We start from the raw sequence: 25,311 nt of genomic DNA, 5'->3' as shown, positions 1-25,311 counted from the left end.
TATTGATTCTCCCTCCAGTGCTGAACACTGTGCTGGGGGGGGGTGAGGCGGGGCGAGGGGGGGGGGGGGGGGGTTGCGTGCAATGAACAGAATGGGCCCGATGTGGGGAGACAGAGGAGAGGATGACGATTAGGGTGATGGTGATCATGATGATGATAATGATAATGGTGATGATAATGGCTGTGTTAGTGATCAGCGGGCATGATGGGAGCCACCAGCTGATGCATGTATGTGGCTCGTATTATATGTGCAATACGCGCGGTGCTGTACGTGTAACGGCAGTATTGAGGCTGAAATGTGGGCGTGGTGTGACAAGTAACAGCAAATACGGGAGAGAATTGTTAAAAATTACTCACTTTTTATTGAAATTTCACAAATAATGAATAGAGGTTTCCCAAAAGTGGAACTTACAAGCAGCTGATACGTAATTATCAACTAGTTTCATTACATATAAATCATCTGTAAGATCTATTTCGGAGTTCTTTTGTGAAAAACTAGTTTCATAACTAGTAATACTATAATCTCTACACACTATGGAAAAGAATAAACAAGAATGAATAATTGTGTTGTAGTCAAAATTAGACTTAGAAGAAAAAAAAAAAAGCACAATAGATATTTTGCTTGTGTTAAAAAGAGCCATTTTAACACATTTATTTCCGGAGGAAATATATTAATTTCCTTAAATTGGCATTAGGGGATAACGTAGTTCTGCTGGATGTGAGGATTGCAAGTTCACTCACTGGGCACCAGAAGCAGTTTCCCCACTGTCCCTCTCACTGAAAGATGTTTAACCTGAGTTCAGCGGAGCCGAACTGAACATCGTCGGAAACAAAAGCCAACGGACAACAGAAGTGATGAAGGAATATGTGAGCTTCATCCGAACGAAGGGCAACTGAGACGTGGAGTGTGTGTGCGCCTCCCTCCGCTAGCCTTCCATCACTACGTTGTGAGGGGTCCCATCCAGATAGACCACCATCTCTTCCCCGGCCTGCGGCTCCGCCTGCTCCACCTCCCCGTCGGCCGCCCCGGCCTCTGCATACACGCCTCCCTCCACCTGCAAGGTGCAGTTGTCCAGCTCCGTCACGATGTAGTGCGTCCCTTCGTCGTTGACGATGACCTGGGTCAGACCTTCCTTCATCATCTGGGAGGCGGCGAGCTGCAGCACCTCCTGCATCCCCTCCTGGCTCGCCTGCTGGAGGACCTGCACCGCGCCGTGGTCCCGCTTCACCTCCGGCTGCGCGGCCTCGGCGCGCAGGGCGTGGTCCTCGTGCTGGCCCATTTCGCTGACGGCGCTGAGCAGAGCATCGAGGGCTGTGGACGACTCCGAGACCATGTGGCTCGCCCCCCCCCTTCTGGCCAAAGCCCGCAGCTCTTTCCGGGCCTCCCCGGACTCCAGCACCACGTACTGGGTGCTGCCTCCGGCCAGGTGGGCCCCCGCCGACGCCACCTCCCTGCCCGAGGCTATGAACTGTCCGTCCTCGGTGATGTGGAGCACCTCGGCCACCTGGCCGGCCATGGCCAGCGTCTGCAAGGTGGCGGCGGCCGACTCCTCCAGGGCCTGGTCGATGGTGACCTCCTCGTCGCTGTAGCCCTGGATGATGATGACCTGCTGGACCTGCTCGTCGTGGACAGACGCCTCCGACGAGTCCTTGTTGTGCGGGGGGGAGTCCACGGCCTCAGATTCCACGAACGCAGCGCCCTGACCCTTCAGCCGGCACTCGAAAGACTTGGACACGATACCTGTGGGGACACAGACACATGTTTGGTTTCACTATTGGCATTATACTGAGTAGGAAGGTGAGGGCCATGAAGCCTCCTTTTGTCTCTGCACGCGTTATATGCATGAGGAAGAAAGAAAGAACAGAAGGAATGTGTGATGTTTAGCGGCAAGATTCAAAAACAAACTGCACATACAGGACCGCAAATTCATACTCTTAATGTTCTATAACAACGGTTGAGTTTATTGTGTTCGTGCACCCGTCACTGTGACAAAGAGCGAGAAGGGGGAAGAAATAAAGGAGTTGATATAAAAGGTGACGCAACACTTTGCATATTTTTGTCACTTAATCCATGAAGGGAGACAGAATATGGAGATATTAGACGAGTGCGGTGAGATACGACTGGTGCTAATTGAGCCACACTGTGCCCTCTCCGATCACAGGTTGCCATGGCGTTTCCAAGGTGATAGGAACAGTGTTAGGCTAATCCATGCAGAGAATGGGACTTTGAGACAGTGAGGAGGGGACTCTGTTCACGCCTCTGCTTCCGTGCACAAATGAACTTAAAGTAGAAATACTGCACACAAATATGAATACTATTGTCAAAGAGGGAACCCAAATTCCACTCGGAAGCTTGCAGATTCTGCGACAATTTCAAGTAAATATTCAAAACCTCTCTTTGTTTACTCCCCCCCCCCCTACACACACACACAGGGTGGTGTGGAGATCATACAGATCTCACACCACACAACCCATCGATCATTACATTCCCCCTGTATCTCCCCCTGACATTGAATGTGCTGCACTCGCGAGGTTGACCGCCGTTGTGCGTCTGACCCCGGCGGTGCTCCGGTCAGCGTGAACGCTTGCACACAGCCAGCTGGCGTTCCCTCTCGCCCCCGTTGGAAAGGTGGGCAGTGACCACTGACCCTTTGGCGACCGCAGTCGGCCGCGGATCCACTTCCAGAATAGTGCAAAGCTGCACATGGAGGAAAGGAATGATTAAGATTGCAGTACCAGTCAAAAGTTTGGACACACTTTCGATAATCTGTCCAAACTTTTGATTGCTACCGTTTAATGTTTTAGGAGTGAAGGCCGGGTCCGATACACTCTTACTCTTACAATCTGGACAAAGCACTGCCTTTTTTTTCCAGTTCTCTGCCCACAAAGACTGTGCAGAAAGGTGGAAGAGTTCACGTTAAGTGCAGATAGACAGACAGGACGATTTCCTTCTGAGGATTGAGCTCTTTTCACCCTCTCACTCTCAAACCTGGTAAGAGCAGTAACTGCAAACTCTGGAGCGGTTTCCTTTTGGGTGCAGAGGAAAGACGGGGCGATCAGGCCAGGCCCTTGTTAAGAGCGAGGGACTCTGCAGCCTTCTTTGGATCGTAATCGAGGCTACATTTTTGCATTCTAGCACAAAGCGATCTACAACACTTTAGTTCCGCCTGCGGGATTTGTCGGCACACCTCGAACTCGCTCAGTCTCTTCTCTCACTACGTGAATCTCTGTTCCTCTTCGGCGCGTCTGCTGCACAGCGCTCCCTCCATATCTACATAGCAGAAGGGAAACAATGCGCCTTGTTGCTCCGGCAAATGAACGAACGACTCCCCGTGACGCCGCGCTCAGTGTAGTAAATATCCACTCGCACTCTACAATTTGTGTCCAGAGTGACGAGCCCGGTAGTTAGTGTGTGGAGGGAGTCGGCCCCGTCGACCGGCGCTCTGAGGTTACCTGTTCACACGGAGCCACGGGGCCCATGCGAACTGCCTACGCCGAGAGGTCGGCTGTGGAGGACGAGAACTCAATGGATGTGCAGTTTCTGCTGGATTACCATAAAAACTGTTCCTCTGTGTGTGTTTTAAAAGAGAGAGGGCATGTTAGCAAACAAATCATGACTGGATGTGTAGGATCAGTTTAGTAAATCTGCCATTTCTTTTTGCCAGTTTGTGCCGAATATCTGTTAATGCATGAGCGCATGGAGGGGCCTCTCTGGATGACCGTCGTGCGCATGTGTCGATATGCGGGCGGGGGCGCTGAGGTCGCTGCGATACCTATTATGTATGTACATACCGGTCCCTGCCTGCGCTCCCTTTTTATAGATGTGTGTGCGGTGCTTGTGGGGGTGGTGCGGCTGCTAGCGTGTGTCACATTAGCCGCGGGGCGCCGGCGGCGGGAACCGGGCGGCGGCCCGCTGAGGTTTATGGAGTGTCACTCAGTCGCTGCCGCCGTGAATCAAGTTAATGTTGCAGATCCCATCTCTTGAGTTGTCCTGCGCTCCCGGTGGAAGAACAACATTTGAACAGCGTGATTTGGCCCCGGCGAGAGGCTGATGCCTGTTTAATATGTGTTTTGAGTGTTCTGACTGACTGATTCCTTTAACAGGAAGTGCGAGCGAGGGAGAGAGACGGAGGGAGAGGCAGGCTGCTTTATTGGCTGTGATCTGAAACAAGATGGAGGCTCCCTGAGAGGAATAAAACAACGGGAGGGGGAAAAGGATGCGGGGACGGGCGGTGATGTCATTGGGATTTTTCAGAATACAGGAAAGTCTTGAATTAAAAAACTGAATCAATGACTAATAAGAAATGTGCACAGAGCTCATATGTCGGAGAATTTGACTTCGGTGAACTTGAATTGATTCTGGTTCAGACATTGTGCAGAGGTGTGTGGACGCAATTCAGTTAAATATATGACGTGTGCCAGAACTATGAGAAAGTGGAGGGGGGAGAGGGATACGCGTTCATAAAAAGGATATCAGGATAAAAAGACAAATCTTGTAGTCGCATTTCACAATAAATCAAATGCCAAACGCAAAGCACAGCCTTCCTTTCAGATGTCCGCTGGCAGGTGCAGCGATTCGTTTTTTTTAAAGATCAGGCCGGGATGCAAACGATTGTCGTGACAATGATAGAAAACCATCCAATTGTCTAATGCATTTCCTTTATTCTATATTCTGCTTTGTTTGGGATCAAAACAACATCTGGGGGGGATCGCCCTGCCCGCTCTGCATGGGCATACAGCAGAGCACCAAATGAGACCGACATGCGGCCGCAGACTCCTCTGGAACCTCCCCGACGACCCCTCGGTGCTCCCCGCACCGCAGTTTGCTCCCCGTGTGTGCGCGCGGCGACGGGCCCGCCTCGCACCAGCCGGCGTGTGTTAGCGTCAGGTCGGTGCGGGGGAGCTTCCCCGCTCCGCGCGCGGTACAGATGCGATTATCGATCAGCCGGTCGATGGGCTGGCCGGCAGCGGGGGCCCGGGGCCTCTAAGTGGCATTACTTCGGCTCGGAGAGGCCGCCAGGGGAGCGGTCAGACAGCACTTACCAGCAGTTAGAGAAATTAACCTTAACACCGAGACACCAGCACACACACAATCAATTACACTGGCGGTAACACAGGTCAGCTCGCTGCAAATATAAGCTCACTTGCACATGCATGTGCGATCGGGCCAGCACGCACGCACACACACACACACACACACACACACACACACACACACACACACACGCACACACACGCAGGGCTACATGTTGTTGCACTTGTGAGGACATCGCTTTGGGTGAGATCGCTAAACGTAAATTCAAGCCTCATCTCAGTCTACGTGTGAAAAACACCAGGTCCTGAATTGGCTCAGAGACGAACATGAAAAACACAAGGAATGAATCCTGTATAGACACTAGAAGCAGGTCAAATAAACCAGAGGGGGAAAAATAAACCGCGCTCCCCCAATGAATTACAAGGTCAGTTGCAGCACCGTGAAAAAGCCACAGCTTATGATCAATTCTCAACTACGGCACAAAACCTTTTTATGAGCCGATTACCTTCAATTAGAGATATGAAGCAGCGGCCTTTAGAAGAGCATGATGGAGACCGCTAAACCTGACACACATACAGCTGTTGTTTGTGGGAGTATTTGTGTGTGTGTGTGTGTGTGTGTGTGTGTGTGTGAGAGACTGGTGCAGGCTTTTGAAGGTGACACTGCTAAGTAGATAAAGTGTCAGTTTTGGGTGTATCCAGGTCAGCGGGGAAAACCTGCACACCAGAGTTTGTGTTTGTGCGTTTCTAAGTGTGTCAGTATTTCAGTGTCTGCACATTTATTCCTGTGTGTGTTTCATTAATATTTCCATTACTGATTCCTTCGTTTTTTTATTTTCTTCTGGCATTTGTAAGTTGTCATTTCTGATTATTTTAAGAAAGGTGATTTTTTAAATAAAGAAACTTTATTTGAGCACGCTGCTAATGTCTTATGTTCATTATTAATAGGCGTATAGGTATGTAAACATTTTTACATTTTAGTGAATACATGTATAGTAATAAAATCTAATATATGGTTTATGTGAATTCCATTATTTCTTTATATATTACATTTAATAGTAATAGTTATCAAGTATCATCATCAATTGAATCAACAAGTGTGACTCTTTTTGCGTGCTAAAAAAGCCCAGCATCAATATGTGCATGTGTTTATACCCTTTTATGTGTGTTTTAGGATGTTGTTTGGTTTAGCCATGTACACGACGACCTTACCTGCCTCTCCTCCCCCATGAGGCCTCAGGCTAAAGCTGCATGTGTTTCCTACCTGCGTGTGTGTGCGCTTGTCTGCCTGTGTGTGTGTGTGTGTGTGTGTGTGTGTGCAAACTAGCAGGTCAGCTGGGGTCTGGCTGGTGATGGCTCTACTTTGTCTGGTAGGGACAGACGCTACTGTCACCTTTCCCAACGCCATGAATCAACGGCAGGGAGGACAGGGCGGCTGACCGAAAAACAACCAATTATACAGCAGCCAGATTGACACCGGGGGGACCGGGCAGGGAGAGAGATGGAGACGCACTGAACACACCCCAAGGACAAATAAACAGGAGAGAACGAGGGCACGGACTGACAGCGGGCCGATATTAATGCATCTTTGACTCCAGTTGGAAGCTCAAGAAAGAGGGAATGACTTTAACATAATCTGCGCCGTTATTTACGCCCGTCGCTTGACGTAGCACAATGTTTAAAATGCCTTTGAAACGCATTTCTGAACAGTTGAAAAAAAAAGAAGTAAAAGTAAAACACTGTGCGTAGGACCCTCAGACAGGAAATCCCTAGCGGGTGTAGACGTAAACAAGAGGAAAATCTAAAATAATACTTAAGCTAAACCGACCCACATGTGTCAGGGGGAAGTATCCAGCGGTGGATTTCTTATCACTATTATTACAATTATTCACTGGAACATAAAAAGACAGACTCATCGTCACATATCACCCCAAATCCTGAACAATGAAACACATTCTAGTCTTGTATAGATTGAGCTGGGAAAGGCTCAAAAGGTGAGCACACACACACACACACACACACACTTAGTGGTCAGAGGGAACACAGGTCAGTGTCCTGCTGTCAGCTCTTTTTCTGCTGACTGAGGTTGACCCCGTGTGTGTATAACCTGGTCCACACAGACTCTATCTACCTCATGTCCACAGGGCCCCGAGAAGGAAGGAAAGAGACGGAGGGATTAAGAGAGAGAGAGAGAGAAAGGTGAAAGGGCAAATAAAAAAAACACACTCGTGGGGTAAACCTTCCCACTACACCTACTGATTCTTTCCAGAGAGAAGGAGGGGACACGCAGAAACCCGTTTTGAGGAACTAAAACAGGATTCTGTTGGAGATTAGGAGCCGTAATGGACTCCATGAGTTTAAAACGTACTCCCAGGGAATAATAAATAAGCCAACCGTGCTCACCACTTCCAGGAGGACCAGATGGAGGGGATTTTCAAATGAAGAAGCCGGCTAAAGAGCGAAGGCTCGGCCAGCCGGGACAGTTAGTACGGGATGCAGCGCCTCCGCTTTGCATCGCGGCCGCGGCCAGCGTCACCTACCGCGACGCGCAGCCTGCCGCCAGCTCGTCTGCTTGGCTACGGATTACAAAAAAAAAAAGAAGAGCAAAAACGCGTGGGAGGCTGCTACCGTTGCACAAAGTGATGCCTGACCAACCTCAGCGGGGCTGCCAGCGAGAGGGCGTCTGATGCTGAAAGGCCTAAAAGAGACACCTGATGACTGTGGGTTACATCACGGATTACGTGGCCTAGAAAAGCCACCAGAAGCTGCATCACTTCAACTTTCTATACGACTAACCAGATATGACTAATGCACCAGTCTTTTTCGCTGGAGTGCCGCTTGTTTCCCCCAACGATGCTGTAAATCGCCGCTATTTGCGGCGCAGAGGACGGTCAGAAATGATCACAGCGCGGCGGCCTGACGCGGAGCAGAAAGGAGAGAGGACTTCTCTGGTGGACCTCGTCCGCCCGTCCAAACAGGGACGGTTGACATGTGAAACCAAACCACAGATCACAACACTCCCGTTTCCCCACATTCCCTCCTCCTCCCTTCCCGTCTCTCCTCCATTCTCGGCACGCTTCCTTCTTCCTCTCCCTCCCCAAATCTCTGGAGGTTGGACCTTTGATTGCGTTCTTTAATTAGCCGTGTCAGACGGCTGGCGTGGATTTACTGGGGGGGATGTCGAAATTCTACAGATAATTATGCGCGATTTCTCTCAACCGGCTGAAAGTTTCAAGTCTCAAACCAAGGGGCGCTCTGAGTACAGTAGGAGCACATTCTTACAGCACATCAACGTGTGCTCGTTGCACTCAGACCCGTATGCGACACACACACACCCACACACACACACGCGCGCACTCACCGGTGTGTTTGGCTTAGTCGCCGGCCCTCCCTGCCGTATTTACTGCGTATTTACCTAACAGAGGCACGTTGCAGATGTTTATCGTCCTGATGGCTCTATATATAGGGCTGAGGAGCCCGGTGAGAGGAGAGGCAGGCGCGGTGGGAGGTTGCTTCTCTAATCTCCATCTCCCGGCTGACAGGCCTGAGAAGGCCCTAATGAATTACTCTTTTCATCTACGCGCCTGTGCGTATGTGACAGTATAAATATTTAGCAATATTGGAGTCGGCTCGTGATTTTACACAGATGGAGTGATTGATAGCTCAGCCCCCTGATGCATGCCAAAGACTATCCTGGAGATGTTATATAAACCACCACAGCCTCTATCTCCCTCTCCCCCTCCCTCCCTCCATCATCATCTCCATCTCGCTCGCTCTCCATCTTTCACACTGCCTCCTCTGCACTCCGCCTCCTTCCCAGCTTGTCTTCTCGCTGTCGATCCGCCCTTTGTGGCTCTGCCAATTTGCTTCACTGTTGAGTTTCTATCATACGGTGTGGTGTCTCTATGGCTGCAAGACAGAGCTAAATCAGAGGAAAACAACCTGGCAGGGAGGAAACTCAGATGGGCATCGACATGTTACGGTGCAAACCAGTATTTAAAATTTAAATGTTCAATAGAAACTCATTCAGAGACAACTATCAGATGTTCTTCTTGTTTTATATTCATCCTTGTTGTGGTTCCTTTTTAAACTTTTGCAAAGTTTTTGGTAAAACTTTTTAAAAAAAGTTAGAATATTGATTGATTGATTTTTTCATACATGAAACGTGCACACGGTTGCAGCACTGCTCCCATGCTGTTGCTTTGTAGGTACAAACACAAAAGTCAACATGTGAGTGAGAGCTGCTCTCACGTACACACAAGCACACAGCGCGTCCTCACACACTCACAGAAACACATGCACACAATGCTGTCATCTGTGTCAGAGAGAAACCAGACCAGAGCCACTGTCTGTTTGTGCAACACACACGCACACTGCTGCCAATATGCTGCCGGAGTGCTATGAAGAAATAGTGTGTGTGTGTGTGAGATTGTGCGTATGCAGTTTGGTCGAGCTACACTTGTGTGGACTGACTTGTGACAGCTCTCCACAACTTTTAGGAGGACAATTTAAGTTTCGTGAACATTGTGGCTGGTCGCCCATCAGGACCCGTGGAAAGTTGTGCCTTTGCCGGCGGTTATACACTGTGTTGGAATTAAAGAAAGTAAGACTTAACCTCAACAGAAGTAATGGGCAGGATCTATTGCATTTCAGTGCCTGTGTGCGAGGGTGTATGTTTGTATGTGTGTTTTGCATCGCCTCTGCAGGGCCAATTAAACTAAAATAAAAAAACGAAATCCCTGAACAAATACATGAGGACTTTAAGGGGGGATGTTGAAGATGTATTAACCTTGTAATTGACTGTGTAAAATACGTTCCCCCGGTAATGAAATTTCCTGCTTTAATTTGAAAAAATTGGGAAAATATCTTCCCTTTTTCTTCCTTGTGTTTTCTCATTTAACTGCATTTAAAAACTTCAATATTAAACACAGCCTGCGCTATGCTGGAGAAGGACCAGCGCTGGACCGCCACATCTATTAATCTAACTGTCCTTTATCGGAATTAGCATTCAAATGTGATCGGTTCCACTGAGCCTTCGCCACCTCTTGTAATTCCAACAAAATCCACTCCCATGCAATAACTACAGTGCCCTTCAAGACCACCACCAGCTCCCCCTCGCTTTGAGACGTATTGATTTTTATTCGTTCTGTAATGAGAACAATTAGTCTTTTTCCGGCCCTCGTTCATCCATCACCTTTACGTTGCTGCGGCTCTGCTACCCAGCCGGCCCGTGTCTCCGCACCCAGCGCCAGGTCCATCCTCTGGGCACAGGACACCACTGTGCACCTCTGGATAGGAAATACCAAGAAGCTCAGGCAAACAACAGAGGGCAATTCACTTCTTCCTTTTTTCCTCGAAGATGGCAAAGAAACTAAGCAGGGATTATTTCTAACAATTTTGATCCCTGTGTGTTCCTGGGGTTTCATCCACGTGGCTTTTGGGCGGATGATGCTGACTTCCTTTTTATTGTAATTTTTGATGGAGATGCTGACAGCTAATATTTAATACTTTAATGAAATTAAAATGATTGAAAATAAATCTCGTCTTTCTTTGGCATGAAGAAGAAGAAGAAAAAAAATGGTACCAACAAAAACGTTGAATTCATTACTTGGCAATGCCCCGGGATTTACAGCTTCCTATACGTCCCACTGGCTGCTTAGATCCAGTGTGGTTGGTGTTAACATGTATCATAAAATGTGAAAACGCAATAAAACACTCACATCTATCCATTAAGAAAGTAGAGTGGCGTGCTTGACTGACTTCTAGCAGCGATCAGGAGACTTTAGTCTCTATAAACCACCTGATTGACGGAGTGATTTGTGACTGACTGGCTGGATAAGTGGATAGCTGCTTGCTGTGTGCAGCAGTTTGTGCCCTTGTACGAGCACACGTGTGTGTGTGTGTGTGTGTGTGTGTGTGTGTGTGTGTGTGACATCAGGTGCTATTTCAGCTATGGCCTGTGAGGAATGAAGCAACAGAAAGAGTCCATTTCTCTTGCCGCGCTGCCTGAGCCTTACTTACCCTAATGATGTATAATAGCCTGCAACTACACTTAACCTGAGCATTACTGTGGCAAAGACTGAGTGGAAGAGGCACACACAAGCACACGTGTACACACACACGCACACACACACACACACACACACACACACACACACACACCGGTCTAGCTTTTTCCTGAGGACGCTGTTTACCAACGGCTGTGAGGGCAGGAAGCGACCTGGCACGTTGAGAAATCAAAGTCTCGCAGATCGCACTCCATCAAATCAGATCAAACCGCAAGACGTATATTACCATCGACAGCTGTGTCCTCGCTTTCTCTCTGATCCGTCGCTCGCACTTCACTCCGCTGCTGACTCACTCCGTGGCTAAAAGCTAAATTATAAAAGCAGTTAGCATGGCGCATCTGTTGTCTGTTAATTAAAAGTCATTTTCCAGGATGCCTGTGTGTGTTCATACATGCAATGGGGAATCTTGTCCTCTGACCTCTTTTCGCGTTCATTAGCAATACACGCGTGCTTCATAAGTGACTAAATGAATGTGTGTGTGTGTGTGTGTGTGCACGAGATACGTTGGAGACAGAGGAGACACAGCAAATGACAGTCACGTGAGGAGGCTACTGTATGAAACCTCAGATCTAATCAATAGGAGTGAGGAGGATGCCAGGCGCCAGCCAGAGGGTCACCACTCATCACTCAGGTCAGTGGCAAACACACACACACACACACAGGCAAGCAAGCAAGGGGAGGGCATTGCACGGGGCACATTACCAGACAGCGCTGTGAGGCAGCAGAGGAGGGGTCAGAGAGGGGTTGAAGCACATAGCAACAGAAAAAGGGAGCTGGATCGATGGGAGAGATTGAAGGAGTCACGGGTTTCCAGCATGCAGCTAAGCAGGGCTAGGAGGCCGGGCAGGGGGGTTAAAGCCGCCTCGCACCGCGGGGGAGGAGGCATCGACAGGCCATGGAGGAGGTGAGGGAGCAGCGGAGCCGGATGAGTGCGACTCTGGTCGCCACAGAGGTTCGGGGGAAAAAGGATCTGGACGGAAATGTACTAATGTGACGAAGATAGCGACCGGTTCAGCAACCTTTGCAGCCCGCTTAGCTGTGGGGAGCTTGACGGAAAGTGGGGCGGCAGAGGCGCACCGACACTCGCGCACAAGTGTGCGTGGACACGTAGTGAGCGTGCTGAGGCTCAGCAGTAGAGACACACCGGCGGAGAGAAGGACCGGGCCTGCTGGCGTTTAGCGCTGCTCTATAATGACACTGGGAGGCGCGGAGGAGACACGGGCGCAGTTATTGAATTATTGAAGGTGCACGCTGAAGTATAAATCTGCCACGGAGGGGCCGTTCTGTTGTAACACACGCGCGCACAGAGGCCCCCGACATACATCGAGGCTGGCGCGACGACAGTGCGCTTTGACTTGCTGACCTTGAGGTTGTTAAAACAAGCTCTCCGTCAGCTTTTCTGCAAAATATGTTTACCTCGCTAGAGAGAGAGAGAGGGGGAGAAACAGAGAGAGAGACAGACAGACAGAGCGAGAGAGAGTGTTTGTGTGCTGACATTGCCGGAATAAACACAGCGACTCCATCAATTCTTCCGGATTGCGAGGCAAAATGAAATAGAAGACACTGCGGAAGGGAGAAATAAAGTAACTACCAACCTGTGCACAAGGCGGCCAGCAGCCAGCTTTTACTACACAGCGGCATCACGACTGAGAGGAGAGATTAAGCTCTCGAGAACAAACATCCGAATCCTGTGAAACCGCCGCGCACGCACACGCACACACACACACACGCACGCACGCACACACAGATTAAAACGGTTGTATACATGTACCTGTGGCGAATACGGACTAGAAACTGTACACCTACCACCAATTACTGATGTTTATCTCTTAAATAAAAAGAGACAGAGTATTGCTACATGCGTGAAGACATCGCTATATGTGATAATTCCCCTTTTTCACCTTCCAGCGGAAAGATTTCCACCGCACGCGCTAACACATTTTTATTTCCATTATTACTTCTGTATCTCTGAACAGATAGGGAGGCAGTGTTTCTCGGCTCAGACGCCTCCCACCTCAGAAAAAAAAAAAAAAAAACACGCCAAAAGCTTGCTGAACACTCGAGGAGGCGACGCACTGTGGGCGCGTGGCAATGAACTCACTCACGTGTGCATTCGTCTTTAGTTTGTGCCCATGTATGCATATTTGTGCGTTTGTGTTTGTGTGTCTAGGTGGGCCGTGTGTGTGTCGCGCCCGAGCTCCGTAGCCGAGGGGGGTACCTCTTCTTATTAACATCATCAGTCTGCATCATTACGAGGCTGCCTGGGCCGGGCAGCAGGTGCTATGAGAGTGCCAGGGTTACAAACGACCACGGAAACACACACACACACACGTGCATACACACACACAACACACGGACAGACTCCGAACGGCTCCTTTTGGAATCCCCAGAAGGGAAGCGGGGTGTCTGTGTCTATCTGTTATCCGGCGGGTTAGCGCTCGGTGTCTGGCCAGGTTTTGGCTGGGGGGGGACGGACTCCATCCATTCTCCTGACAACAGGCCGGCGATGCGCCGCCAGGGCGGAGAGACACTCGGCCCGGAGCAGGGGAGGGTCCGACAAGTCAACCCGAAAAAAATACACTGCCCGGGCTTTGCGCGAGACGGTGTGCAGCTAACTGGATCACGCACATGACCCAGTACTGTTGAAACACAACAAAAACAACGTGCAACACTCAGGTGCAGGTGGAAATGAACACAAAGGTCAGACGGATATTTGGCGAAGGCCTCGCAACAAAAAATGGGTCATTCTCGTAGCATATGTGGAATGTGTCTGTCCGCCAGAACTACAAAAACACATAAAGTAACGCTCAAAAGTTTGGACGCAGTTTCACATTCAATTGAAGACAGTTTTTGTTTCATTTGAACAGGTTTGAACACATTGTAGCACTTAAGCTGTACTTATAACGCCACTCATCTATAGAAAATTGTACATTGGCTTATTTGAGGAAATTGCACTTTCCTGTTTCTTGCTCTTCTGGGTTTGTATCCCTATGGTTGAATGCACTTATTGTAAGTCGCGTCAGCTAAATGACATGTAATGTAATGTTTTGAAAATCCAGTTTAAAAGCTCAACTATAAATGGATGTTCAGTTAAGTAATTATACATGTAAAACCAGCTTCTCCTCAGCCTCTCAAATCTGGACATTTTCGTTAAAACTAGGTTGGACATTTGTAACTATTTCCTGACATTTGACAGCAAATGATTAACCTGAAGTATAATCGGCAGATTGATGGACAATGAGAATGATTGTAAGCCGCAGCCTTATTTGTCACCAACTATAATTTGTTCTCAGGATCGAACGCCTCAAAAGCCGAGCAAATAAAACCCAAATAATCTGCTGATACGATCAGAGACTCTTTCATGAGATGGTGAACCAACCTTTTGATCTGAACTTTAACAAATTATTTGAATCATTCATACAAATGAGACTTTCCAAAATGACAGATATATGTAAATATTGTGTATCAGGACGCAGAAAAACACATGCGCACACACACATGCACCCACACACGGTGTGCAGGTACACACACACACACACACATTGTAACAGCACAATCACATGGACATCCCATAAGTATGGGCATGCTCATATTGACAGACATCCTGTCTACCCCAGTTATTGCTGGTAAAATGCCCTGCATTATTATGGCTCGTAACCGGAGACTGGTAATAAAAGCTATATGAATGGCGACTGGCCCGTTTCTCAGGCGCCTCTATGGCACCACCCGTGACACCAAAGAAGTGTCAAAGACAACGGACACTGAATACAGTGCTGCGCTGCTCCACCCTGTCCACGGTTATGGATTATGGAGCCGCCGCGCGTTCATTTTCAAGATGTACACATTGATCTGGCATTGACGGAGCATTTCATGCTAGCCGGGGTTTGCTCTTTACAGCATCAAGGGCAATCAGATGCGCTGCATCAGGCTAAATTTAACCTCCTAGCAATTCAAATGTGATGAGGATGATGGGGCTCAAAGTCGTCCCGCTTCAGTCACTGGCTGCCGGGTCACCTTCGGGATCGCCGCAAAAACACAGAAAAATCTAATCGGTAAGACTTTTTTTTATTTATTGGTAATAGAATTAAGTTAGTTTAGGTTAGATTCAACCACTCCAGGAGCAAAATCGGTTTTGTTGATTGCACGACAGGCTGACATATTACTCAACCAACCACTTAAAACGGAGTCAGAGCACAGATAGGTATGAAACTGAATAAATCAGCATTACGGCGATATTGATTTGACTGCGATGCAATGTGAACAATTGAGTAGGGTGGTGTGCAAAACAGAATGATGAATAAATAGGAGACCCACAATAGGGAAAAAGAATTGTGTTCACTTCTCCAATATTGAAGCTGCAGCAGAAATTAATGTCCCCGGTTAGTTAGCGCTGTTAATTGGGCGTGCAAAATTAAAATGTTAACGTCACCGCTAGCTGGGGACGGGGAGAAGGGCCCTCCGGCTGCATTTGACCTAACAGAGCGTGCTTCTTCCCCCCTTCCTTCTCTCTCTGCTTCAAGTGTCTCCAAAACTAATAAAAAAAAAAATCCCTCACAAATCCCTCCATGAAGCCCTCCATATGAACTGTCACATTAATAACACTGCACTTGTATTCAAATTTTCTGTCGAAAAGCTAAAGAAAGATTGAATGCCCTGCCGTCGCGCGGCCAAAGATTGAAGACGTGTCTCATTGACATTGTTAAAAGTTTATGAAAATATATGAATTCTCAAACGTGGCGGGCCGCCGCGCAGCTCCACTCGCAACACTTCTGTTAGAGACTGCGCCTTTTAATCAAAATGATTGAATACCGCAAGTTTGGATTCAGGGATTCTAATAGAGGACGGATAAAGTGTCACGGTCCAGAACTAGAAAAACCACACGGGATCACACATGCATGCATAAAGACCTTTCTATATTTCCCCCTCCGCCTCGCTGTTTAAAAAAAAAATAAAAACAACATATTCCTCAACGTTAGGTTTCTCGTTTCCGTCTGGTACCGAGTGCTGGTGTAAATGGCATGTGCTCTGACTGCAGTGCAGAGTGTCTGACTGTTTTGGCTCTGCTCTTTTGCTTCCTGCAGCCAATCTGATGTTGTATCTGGGAAAAGAGACATATGGCACCAAGACGCACACACACACACACACACACACACACACACACACACACACACACACACACACACACACACACACACACACACATAATCATATATGCACACACTGACGTGCAAGCTTATGAAGTAGGGTGAACTACAGCAACAGCTGCTGTCAACGTCTCACGTGAGGACTAACAGAGTGACAGGCGGCCATCCCTTGATGTGTGTGTGTGTGTGTGTGCGGTCCGTTACGCCGAGGCGTCGGCAGCAGAGGGCGGAGGTGGAAGAGCTCTCCAAAGACCCGAAGCCCGGCAGTAAAAAAGACCACTCGGCTGGGGACAACATATGGCACCTCATTGGACAGCACACTGCTATCCAAGCAGGCGCTATGGCAACATGAGCCATGTTTGAGCTTTATGTAAACTGACCTTATTCCCACAGGGGTCATGTGGACTCACTGAGGGGATGTTAAAAGACTAGAATAAAACTAGAAAAAACTGGAATTACCGGTCATATGGACTTTGAATAAACAAAAATATGATTTAATGGCCAATATCGGCGGGTGTTCCCTTTCCCTAAAAATATGTGTCTTTATTTGGGAAAAGTTTAGCTTGGGACAGTTGCCATGGCCGGGCCTTCCTTGCCCTCCTCAACTAAAGGCAGCAAGTTTATAAACTTAAGGAAAACATGATGGCATTATAGCTGCGATCTCTTATTACCAGTTATTGGCTTTGCTTTTCTTTCACATCTTTACCTTTACCTACAAATATACCAACTAGGGCTCTTTTGAATGTTTACTTATGCAGTATCTGTGCAATATATATTATGTGAATAGTCCAGCATCAAAATATATGCAGCAACACCAGCTTTAGTTTAGCTCGATAGCCAGCTTCTATATAATTAATGTCAATTACTTGAGGTCGGACATCCCTTCATCCTGCAGAACACGTGTTCAAATCAATCATCTGGTTTTCATATTAATGTATAGTTGGCCCGATCATACTGTAGAAATTACAGGCTGCCGTAAGGTTTGACTTAACTGTCAAATGTTGACTGAGCTTGTGCACAGAGTGACGCATGTATTCAGTGTGTGTGTGTGTGTGTGTGTGTGTGTGAGTGCTCTCGTCTCTCTATGGCAAGCAGGTGGTGTTTTTCTCTCACTCCGGGAGGCTCCTCAAACAAAGAGCTTTTAGTATCAACTTATCAATCCCTGGTGCGACGCCGCTATCAGCTGGGTGGCGAGTCGGGTCGCGAGGTGGTTGGGAGGCGTTTCCAGAACTTTTAATGCACCACCACCACCAGGATGATGAGAAATATGAGACGTGGTCACCTGTACAATCATACAAGTTACGACCAGGACAGAGATCTTCTACCTGGGGGAGCAGATGGCGCAGGGTTAGTTTGAAAAGGAGGAAGCCCCAGTGATGAAATATGAAGTGAGTTTTTATAGATTTACTGTAAATGAGTGGAAAAAAAATTAGGCCTATCAACAGCATTAGAATGTGGGTCAGATTACTGATGAAATATATACCTCTTCTTTTTTTGTGTTCTTTGGTGACAACGAATCCTCATTTGGAATATTGTCACTATGCTTCCCACGAGGTGACAATTGTTTTCCAGGCAACTATATCTCAAATACAACATAAATTAAATTTCAGGCCTGAACATCTCGATACAAAACTAAGTGCATTAATATAGCATTATATATATAGCGTTATATGCATGTGATAAATAGATAATTCACACACTTTGTGCAACCGGAGTACAGTGCACCAGGAGTGCACGGGGTTTCTCTTAGGTGGCTGATAATAATCACAGCCAATCACATTTGCTCGCTTTCTTCCCCTTAAAAACAGAATTCTCTCACTATAACAATGTAATGCAATGGAGCGTTTAGAGTTTGGATTCATAGAAATCCCTTTCAGCCCAGTTTACAATCTCCACTGGACATTGCAAACTGTCCCACCTTTAAATGTCACAGATTCTAGAAGCAGTCCGGAGTTCTACAACATGCTGTTGGTGACAGCAACACGTCCACCTCTATGCTGCCATTCAGAAAGTGATTGTCAGGAGACACGATAGTGACACATGACGGAGAGCCATACATGTGATTCATACATACTGAAGAAGGCCCAACTGGAGGCGAGTTGCTGGCTAAGAACATTCCCTCTGCCTGGAATCACTGCTGTGTTACCATTCATTACAGGTTCTGCATTCCGATGTGCGTTCTGGTCTAAGAAAACATTATTAAAAAGGTTCCCGGGAAGGAATGTGGACGTCTTGGTTGCCGCTCACTGTCTCAGAACACGTCAACAGCACGCAGTCAAGCTTCACACTAAAATGCACTTTGCTGCTGGATTTTCCAAAGAAACTCTCTCACTGAACTCCTTATGTGCTTAATGGCAAGTCACCAAAAGACACAAAGGATGCAAGACAAGGAAATGGAGCCCTACAGCTCATAAGAAATGAATACTGTGCCAAAAAACAGTAGAGCCCCCCCCCCCACTGATTGAAACCTAGCAATGACTGTCATGTGGTAGTTTAAGTCCATCAGCGATGAGTGAGGTGACGTTGTAGGTGGGGGTAGATACCGAGGCCCAACCGCTGAATCCATCTACATCAAAGCTCCTCGTCTTCCTCCCTCTTCTCCCACAGCTATCACTCTCTTCCTCGACCAACCCTTCCATCCAACCCAGACCACCCCCCCCCCCGCTTTGATCCGCCCTTTCATTATCTCCACGAGACAAATGGGTGGAGTAGGAAAAAAAGTGGGGGACGAGCAGGGTGGAGAGGTCTGAAGAGGTTTTCAAATCCAGTGAAGCCTGTCATATTACAAAAACATGTCGCTTTAAACTAAATGTGAAATATCAGTAATTGAAGCCATAAATCCACTGTTGTGTTTCCCCTCACCTCCTCCTCCCCCCCTCCCTTTCTCTCCCTTTACCCGTCCCTCCTGTGCGCTCTTTATTTTTGTAAGGGCGCTTTTGATGAGCGCTAAATTGGAAATTATTTTGTGTTGTACCGCCGCTCTGAAACGTCTTCCCATTACCGCGCGTCAGTCAGCACTGACAGCGAAATTACTCAACTGTCAATCTGGCTATCAAAAGAGGTGGGTGGGGGCTGTCCATGGAGGTGGGTGGTGGGGAAGGACGAGGTGGGGTGGTGTAGCAGCAGTGAGAGATTGATCAATAAAGAGAGGATGATGAGAGAGAGGGGGGGGGAGGCAGAAAGCAGGCTGGGGAGACGAGGTTTTGTCCGTCGTAATACTTCTGTTGCGATTGAATAAATCAAAGCTCTCGCAGAATTCAGCTGTCACTGTTTCCTCCTCCTGAGTGTCCTTATTACTCCGGTGTGTGTGTGTGTGTGTGTGTGTGTGCCAGCTCGCGAGGGCAGCAGCAAATTAACTATAATTGCAGATAAGGGACAATCGGAAGGGGGAAATGTATAGAATCAAGTAAATGGAATGATTTTATTTGTACGGCAATAATTTGCGATCCGATCTCAGAGTATCTCCCTCTCCATCGCCCCGAGCACGTGTGTGTCCCAGAGGGTACAGCTGTGTTTCTGCTTTCCTAGTGTTACAGCTGGGTAATAACAAGCTGGATGAAGCATAGCTGGCCATCATTGTAAAACAGATATCCACTAATATAACCAAAAGGTATTTGGTCTTTTTGCATTTGAGTAAAATCATCGTATTTTAATAGTTACTCGAGATAAAGGATCTTGTATGGATCGATTTACATTCTAACGATTGACTCGCTGTTTGGCTTTCAATTAAACGGAGGGCAAATTGCAACTGGAGGCGGTGGCCTCACCTGCTTCCCTGCATGTTATACAATAGTTGGCGAATGTTCCACTGTTATTACTGCGGCAGTGTGTGCGTCGCTGTGATGTGTGTCCGTAATGACTGGTGTGTTGAGCTCTTCTGCGGCATATAGGGGAGGGAGAGGGGGGAGAGCGAGGGTGAGCGAGAGTGAGAACTCCTTTATTGCTCAATGCTAAATTAATTGCACCAATTATTCACGGGGAGAGTTGTCTAGTGGCGGCCTTCGGGGGGCGAGGCCCTGACCGCTCTCCCTCATTTTTAATTGGCTGTCCTGCTGAATAATTGATTGGAGCAAATGTGAAATGGATGGCAAGGTCCGAGCGTCTTTCATCACGGCGGGCCGGCCGCTCTGACAGCCGGCCACAAACAAACTCTGCTGCTGTACGCAATAAACAAACCGTTGGAGTCAGCTCGGCCACCGCGGCGTGTTAGAATAGCAGCTCCTGCACGGGACGCTCCACTCTGGAAACACAACAAGATGCGCAGCAGCAGCAAGGGGACGCCGGTGGGACTGGATTGAAGGTAGGAGGGTGTGTAGGGGAGCGGGGCAGAGTATTTGTACCTCTGTGTAAACGCGGAGCCGGTAAACAGAGATTATTTCAGATATATTTGATGTTTCATCTACAGTGGAGAGGGGATTTCGGGTGACGCGTCTATTCAACGCCATTACAGGTACAGTATAGTCACCGAGACAGTAGAAACACCATGACTGAGTGGGGGTTTTAAGAGGTTACGAAACAGAGGGCTTTATGGGAAATATCATTCTCACACACGCCAGCTACTAAAATGACCCCATGTCAAATAAGAAGCACTACTTTAGTGTGAATCTAAGACTGAGGTGCCACTTTAAACAAATCCTTTCAATTCTTTCTTTACTTGATCTGATGCTCACATTGCCCAATATAAATAAAACCCAGAAACAGCAATATGAGCACACTAAAACGATACACCTTCAAGTTCTTTTGCCCCAAAAAATGAAAAACATAATTAGTATTTACCAAATTGTAAACTAAAGGGATTCTGTAACAGAATCAGAATCAGAAAAGCAAAACCCAAACTAATAACCACCCCCCAACTCTCTCTTCTTGCATAAATCACTTTGCACAGCGCACACCTCTACGCAAACATGCGCACACAAACCCCCCAGTAATCAAAGGATATTAACTCCTGGTGCTTTGGCAACAAAACAGATGTAAGATTCATGAGTCCCTGCCCGTGACTGTTGTCTTTGCCACAGGCCAGTAAAGAAACAATTAGTGCAGAGCTGGCCTCACTGTCCGCCACAATCAATAGTCCCCGATGGTCTAAGCCTATTGACCGAGGCCCCCTTCCTCCCCCCTGGCCCCTCGTCTGTGGCCGCCGACAGCAGCTCCGGTCCACCTATGTGGACCTCGTCGGGTTAAACAATCCGTGCATGTCTCGATGCGGTCTGCCACACTCTGCATCTGTATGCGCGCCGCGTCCCGCCCGGCGTTGTAACAGGTTACCAGCTACTTAGCTCGATATCAGACGTCCAACTTGAGGGCGAGCGCCGTACAACAGAAAGCAGAGCAGTGCGAGGCGTACATGAGAAGGAGCCGGAAGCCTTGGAAACACGACCTAGTCGCTGAGCGCTCCCACTTATCGACGGCGTGTGCACACCTGATGCCGGTCGACCCGCGCGCGCCATCTTGGACCAATCATCTCGCTCTGCAGCGGCCTCGGTGGCACTGAGGCGATCGGCTGATGTTACACTAAGTGTCTGAGCTCGTGTTGTGTTGTATCCTGACAACCCCCACTTCCCCCACATGTACGAACATCTGGACCGGTCCAAGTCGCTGCTCCCCGGGCCGCTGCGACGCTCCCTGTTAAAGAGGAGGAGGAGGCGGCGCAGGAGATGGATGGCAGGTTAAAGGTCGAGGCAGCGGAAGCGGAGCAGCTGTACGGTTTGAAGGGGGGTGGGCCCCGCGGTGAACAGGTGTCACTCCCACCGACGGGCTGCCGCCGCGCCCCTCCCCCCTCTCTCCTCCCCCTTCCTCCCCCGACACACCTGCACACCCACGCCGGGTGGGGAGGACAGACCCGTCCCCTCTCCCGTTCCCGGCCGCACGCCCACATTCCTCCTCTTCCTCAGATGGCAGCCGAGCCTCAGCTCAGTCGGGCCGCCGGGCCCACGGAGTGACACGCCAACACGCGCACATGTGCTCATTAGCACACGCAAACAGCTGTACATACTTATGAGCGTGCCACCACAACAATGCTCATGATTGCGTGCAAACTAACACACACACACACACACACACACACACACATGCTCCTAAACAACGCGTCGTTCTTTATACTGGGCTTTGTCTCTTTGCACTGTGCTCATATCCCATCAAGCGGCGCGCACATCTGCAAAACTAATACATGTGAATTGAGGAATTATACATGGTGAAATTATTACAGTAAATGATCACAGGATTCGTCTTCGAGGCAGCGTGTACTTGCAAAGCGCTACAGTTTCACGTTGTGAAGGACGAGCTGCGGTTTGGTGGGACCATCGACTGGATGACGTTGGAGCACAAACTTGGGAGGCGGGCGATGAACGCTGAAGCTTTCAGAGGACTGTTACTGTTAAAGGGCTGACAGGATACAGTAAAACTACTGCAACATACATGCGTTTTGATCTTTAGTGACGGTTGGATTGAATATTTCATTCATTTCATTTCATTCATGGCGGCATTTTGAACCTGTCTGTCTAAAATGAAGCTTCCCATCAAAGAATCACACAAAGGCAGCGATCATTTTGTATGCACACTAGACAGGTGCCTTGAGTTGTAATAAGTCAATTAGCATAACAAATAGTAAAAAAATTTCCTATTGACTAAAGAAAATTGAGTTGAAAAAGGCAATTAACGACTTTTCCGTCATATTTTGTAAATAGTATTTAGTGTCTTTTACTTTTGCTTCAATCTGTCATGTATTCTCTCAGTATTTTGTATTTTATTTGTATTTTATTTATATTTTTCATAAGGCGTCTTGTTCCCATTATATATCACATCTCATGGCTTATCTTTCCCAGAGGGAAGTGTCCTAATTGTTAACTTTCTGACAATTGATCGATTGTTTAATCAACGACAAAGAAAAGCAATATAATAACAGCAATAACAAGGCCGAGCCGTGGGCTCATTTGTTTGTAGTAATCAAGAAACAATGTCAGATCTAATTAGTCAGTAATATACTAATGTGTCCAAATAAGACATGTAGCGTCTTCACGAGGGATCGATATGTTAATTAATCAATCAATATCAAAATCTGTCCCTCCTCCCTTCCCTCTGTGTCCAATCGTCAATCATCAACTCCTCCCCTTCACCCATGTGGTGTAGGAAGGGACGGAGGGATGTGCAGGTGTGTGTATAAAGCCTCCTCTCCTCCCCCCTACACCACACCTCCCTGCCCTCATCGCTTCTCCCCTTCCCTCCCTCCGTTGCCGTGGTGAGGAGGGCAGTAATTACTCTGGTGTCAGCGTTGCCGGGTCCGACTCCTCCCCCGGCAAGGGGCGGCGGGCATCCATAACCCATCGTCCTGCCACGGGGTAAACGCCGCGCCATCCATCACCCACCCACTTGACAAATACCTTCCATAATAGAAGTTTATTTTTATGGGAGGCTGAATCAAGGACTTTCCCATGCATACAAAAACGTGTCAGAATTATTTATGGCTTGTGCTGAGACGCACGATATGTCATATCAAAGTCCCATCCCGCTTGCCGGCGCTGCGGCAGGCTGCCGGCGTTCGGCCTGTCGATATCTCCGCTCGCTATCAATAATGTGGAACACCGCCGCGATAAGCCCCGGGACTTCGGAGGTCACACTCGACAGGCGCAAACGCACACACACACACACACACACACACACACACACACACACACACACACACACACACACACACACACACACACACACACACACACACACACACACCTCCGTGACGAGAGCCTCCGCACACGCATGCAAAAAAACCATCACATGCGTACACAGACCGGGACATGCAGAAGAAATTGAATACATGAGGAAATACGCCGCTGTGTTTTCAAATGCATATCAAACCAGGGCAAACGTGTCCGAGGGGCTCACACACACACACACACACACACGTCAGGCTACAAGGAGAGGAACGGTAAAACAAACAGCTGTCATGACAACATAGATTGATTCGTGTATTGCTCTTTGGCAATGAAAAGAAACATGCCTTTGCACCTACACACACACACACACACACACATAAAAACCATAGAAATGCCAATCTCTGCATAAATCACGTTTTTGGGAGAGCGACAGTTTATTTTCTTTACCCTCAGTTCCTCCCCCAAGAATAAAACAATTACCCAAACAAAGAGGTCCACCGGGCTGAACTTGACCCTCTGTGCGGAGGATCGCCGCCCGTCAGTCAAAGTCAACGCCAAGGTCAGGCGCAGACAAAGCGGTCAGCTGACCAGGGAGCGAAGCTGGCGTGACCGCCGCGTGCTTGTGAACGAGTGTAAAGCGCGTGCGTGCGGGCGGGGTGTGCGGTACAAAATAATCTCCGACAGCGAGGGGAGGAAACAGAGAGAAAGAAGGAAAACATAACAACTTAAAGGAAATCCCTGCACTGCAGCCTGCAAACCGGAGAGCTGTCAGTCAGTTTGAGTGGCAACCCCTTTCTCCCAGAGAAACGGCAATAAATTGGGTTTCCTGATAAGGACCCGCCATTCACCAGCACAACATCTGACCAAAAGGAGAGAAAAAAAGGAAACGGAAAAATGAGCCGCTTTTCCGTAGGCCACTTGAGTGCTGTCAATCAACGTGACTGACAGGCTCACATCACATGTCGCCAGTGGAGAGAGCAATGGAGGGAGAAAATAGATTAATGTACAGAGGCAGGAGCGCTGAGAGAGAGAGAGAGAAAGAGAGAGAGAGAGAGAGAGAGAAAGAGAGAGAGAGAGAGAGAGAGAGAGAAAGAGAGAGAGAGAGGCAGCATTAAGCCCAGCGAAGAGAGAGAAAATGAATAAATATGATAAATATGATAATTGAAATGATGAGATTTTGGTACTTGGTATTCGATTCCTCCATGTGCCCAAAAGGATTAGTCCTTCATTTACTGTCATTTTCAGCCCTTCGGTCCCACACACACACACACACACACACACACACACACACACACACACACACACACACAAAACACCGAGGACGGAGCTTACAGCAACTAATACAAAATGCGTGCATTTAACACAACGATCTAATTTCTCAAGGTGGCGAGTTGTTGTGTGTGTTGTGTGTGTGTGTGTG

General features: G+C 48.1%; 1 protein-coding gene across 1 annotated transcript in view; it reads right to left on the bottom strand.

Annotated features, from left to right (window-relative positions):
* Positions 1-341: 341 nt before the first annotated feature.
* The window catches only part of znf407 (zinc finger protein 407), a 119,284-nt gene continuing 94,314 nt past the window's right edge, over positions 342-25,311 (bottom strand). Inside the window, exon 10 of the mRNA XM_078095351.1 lies at positions 342-1,740. Coding sequence (XP_077951477.1) covers positions 926-1,740 — 815 coding nt within the window. The 3' untranslated portion in view covers positions 342-925. The remainder of the gene's footprint in view (positions 1,741-25,311) is intronic.

Source organism: Gasterosteus aculeatus, chromosome 20, assembly GCF_964276395.1.
Source record: "Gasterosteus aculeatus chromosome 20, fGasAcu3.hap1.1, whole genome shotgun sequence".
In the NCBI taxonomy this organism is placed as follows: Eukaryota; Metazoa; Chordata; class Actinopteri; order Perciformes; family Gasterosteidae; genus Gasterosteus; species Gasterosteus aculeatus.
The sequence above is the reverse complement of the archived record's forward strand: the minus strand, read 5'-3'. Positions and strand labels throughout refer to the sequence as shown.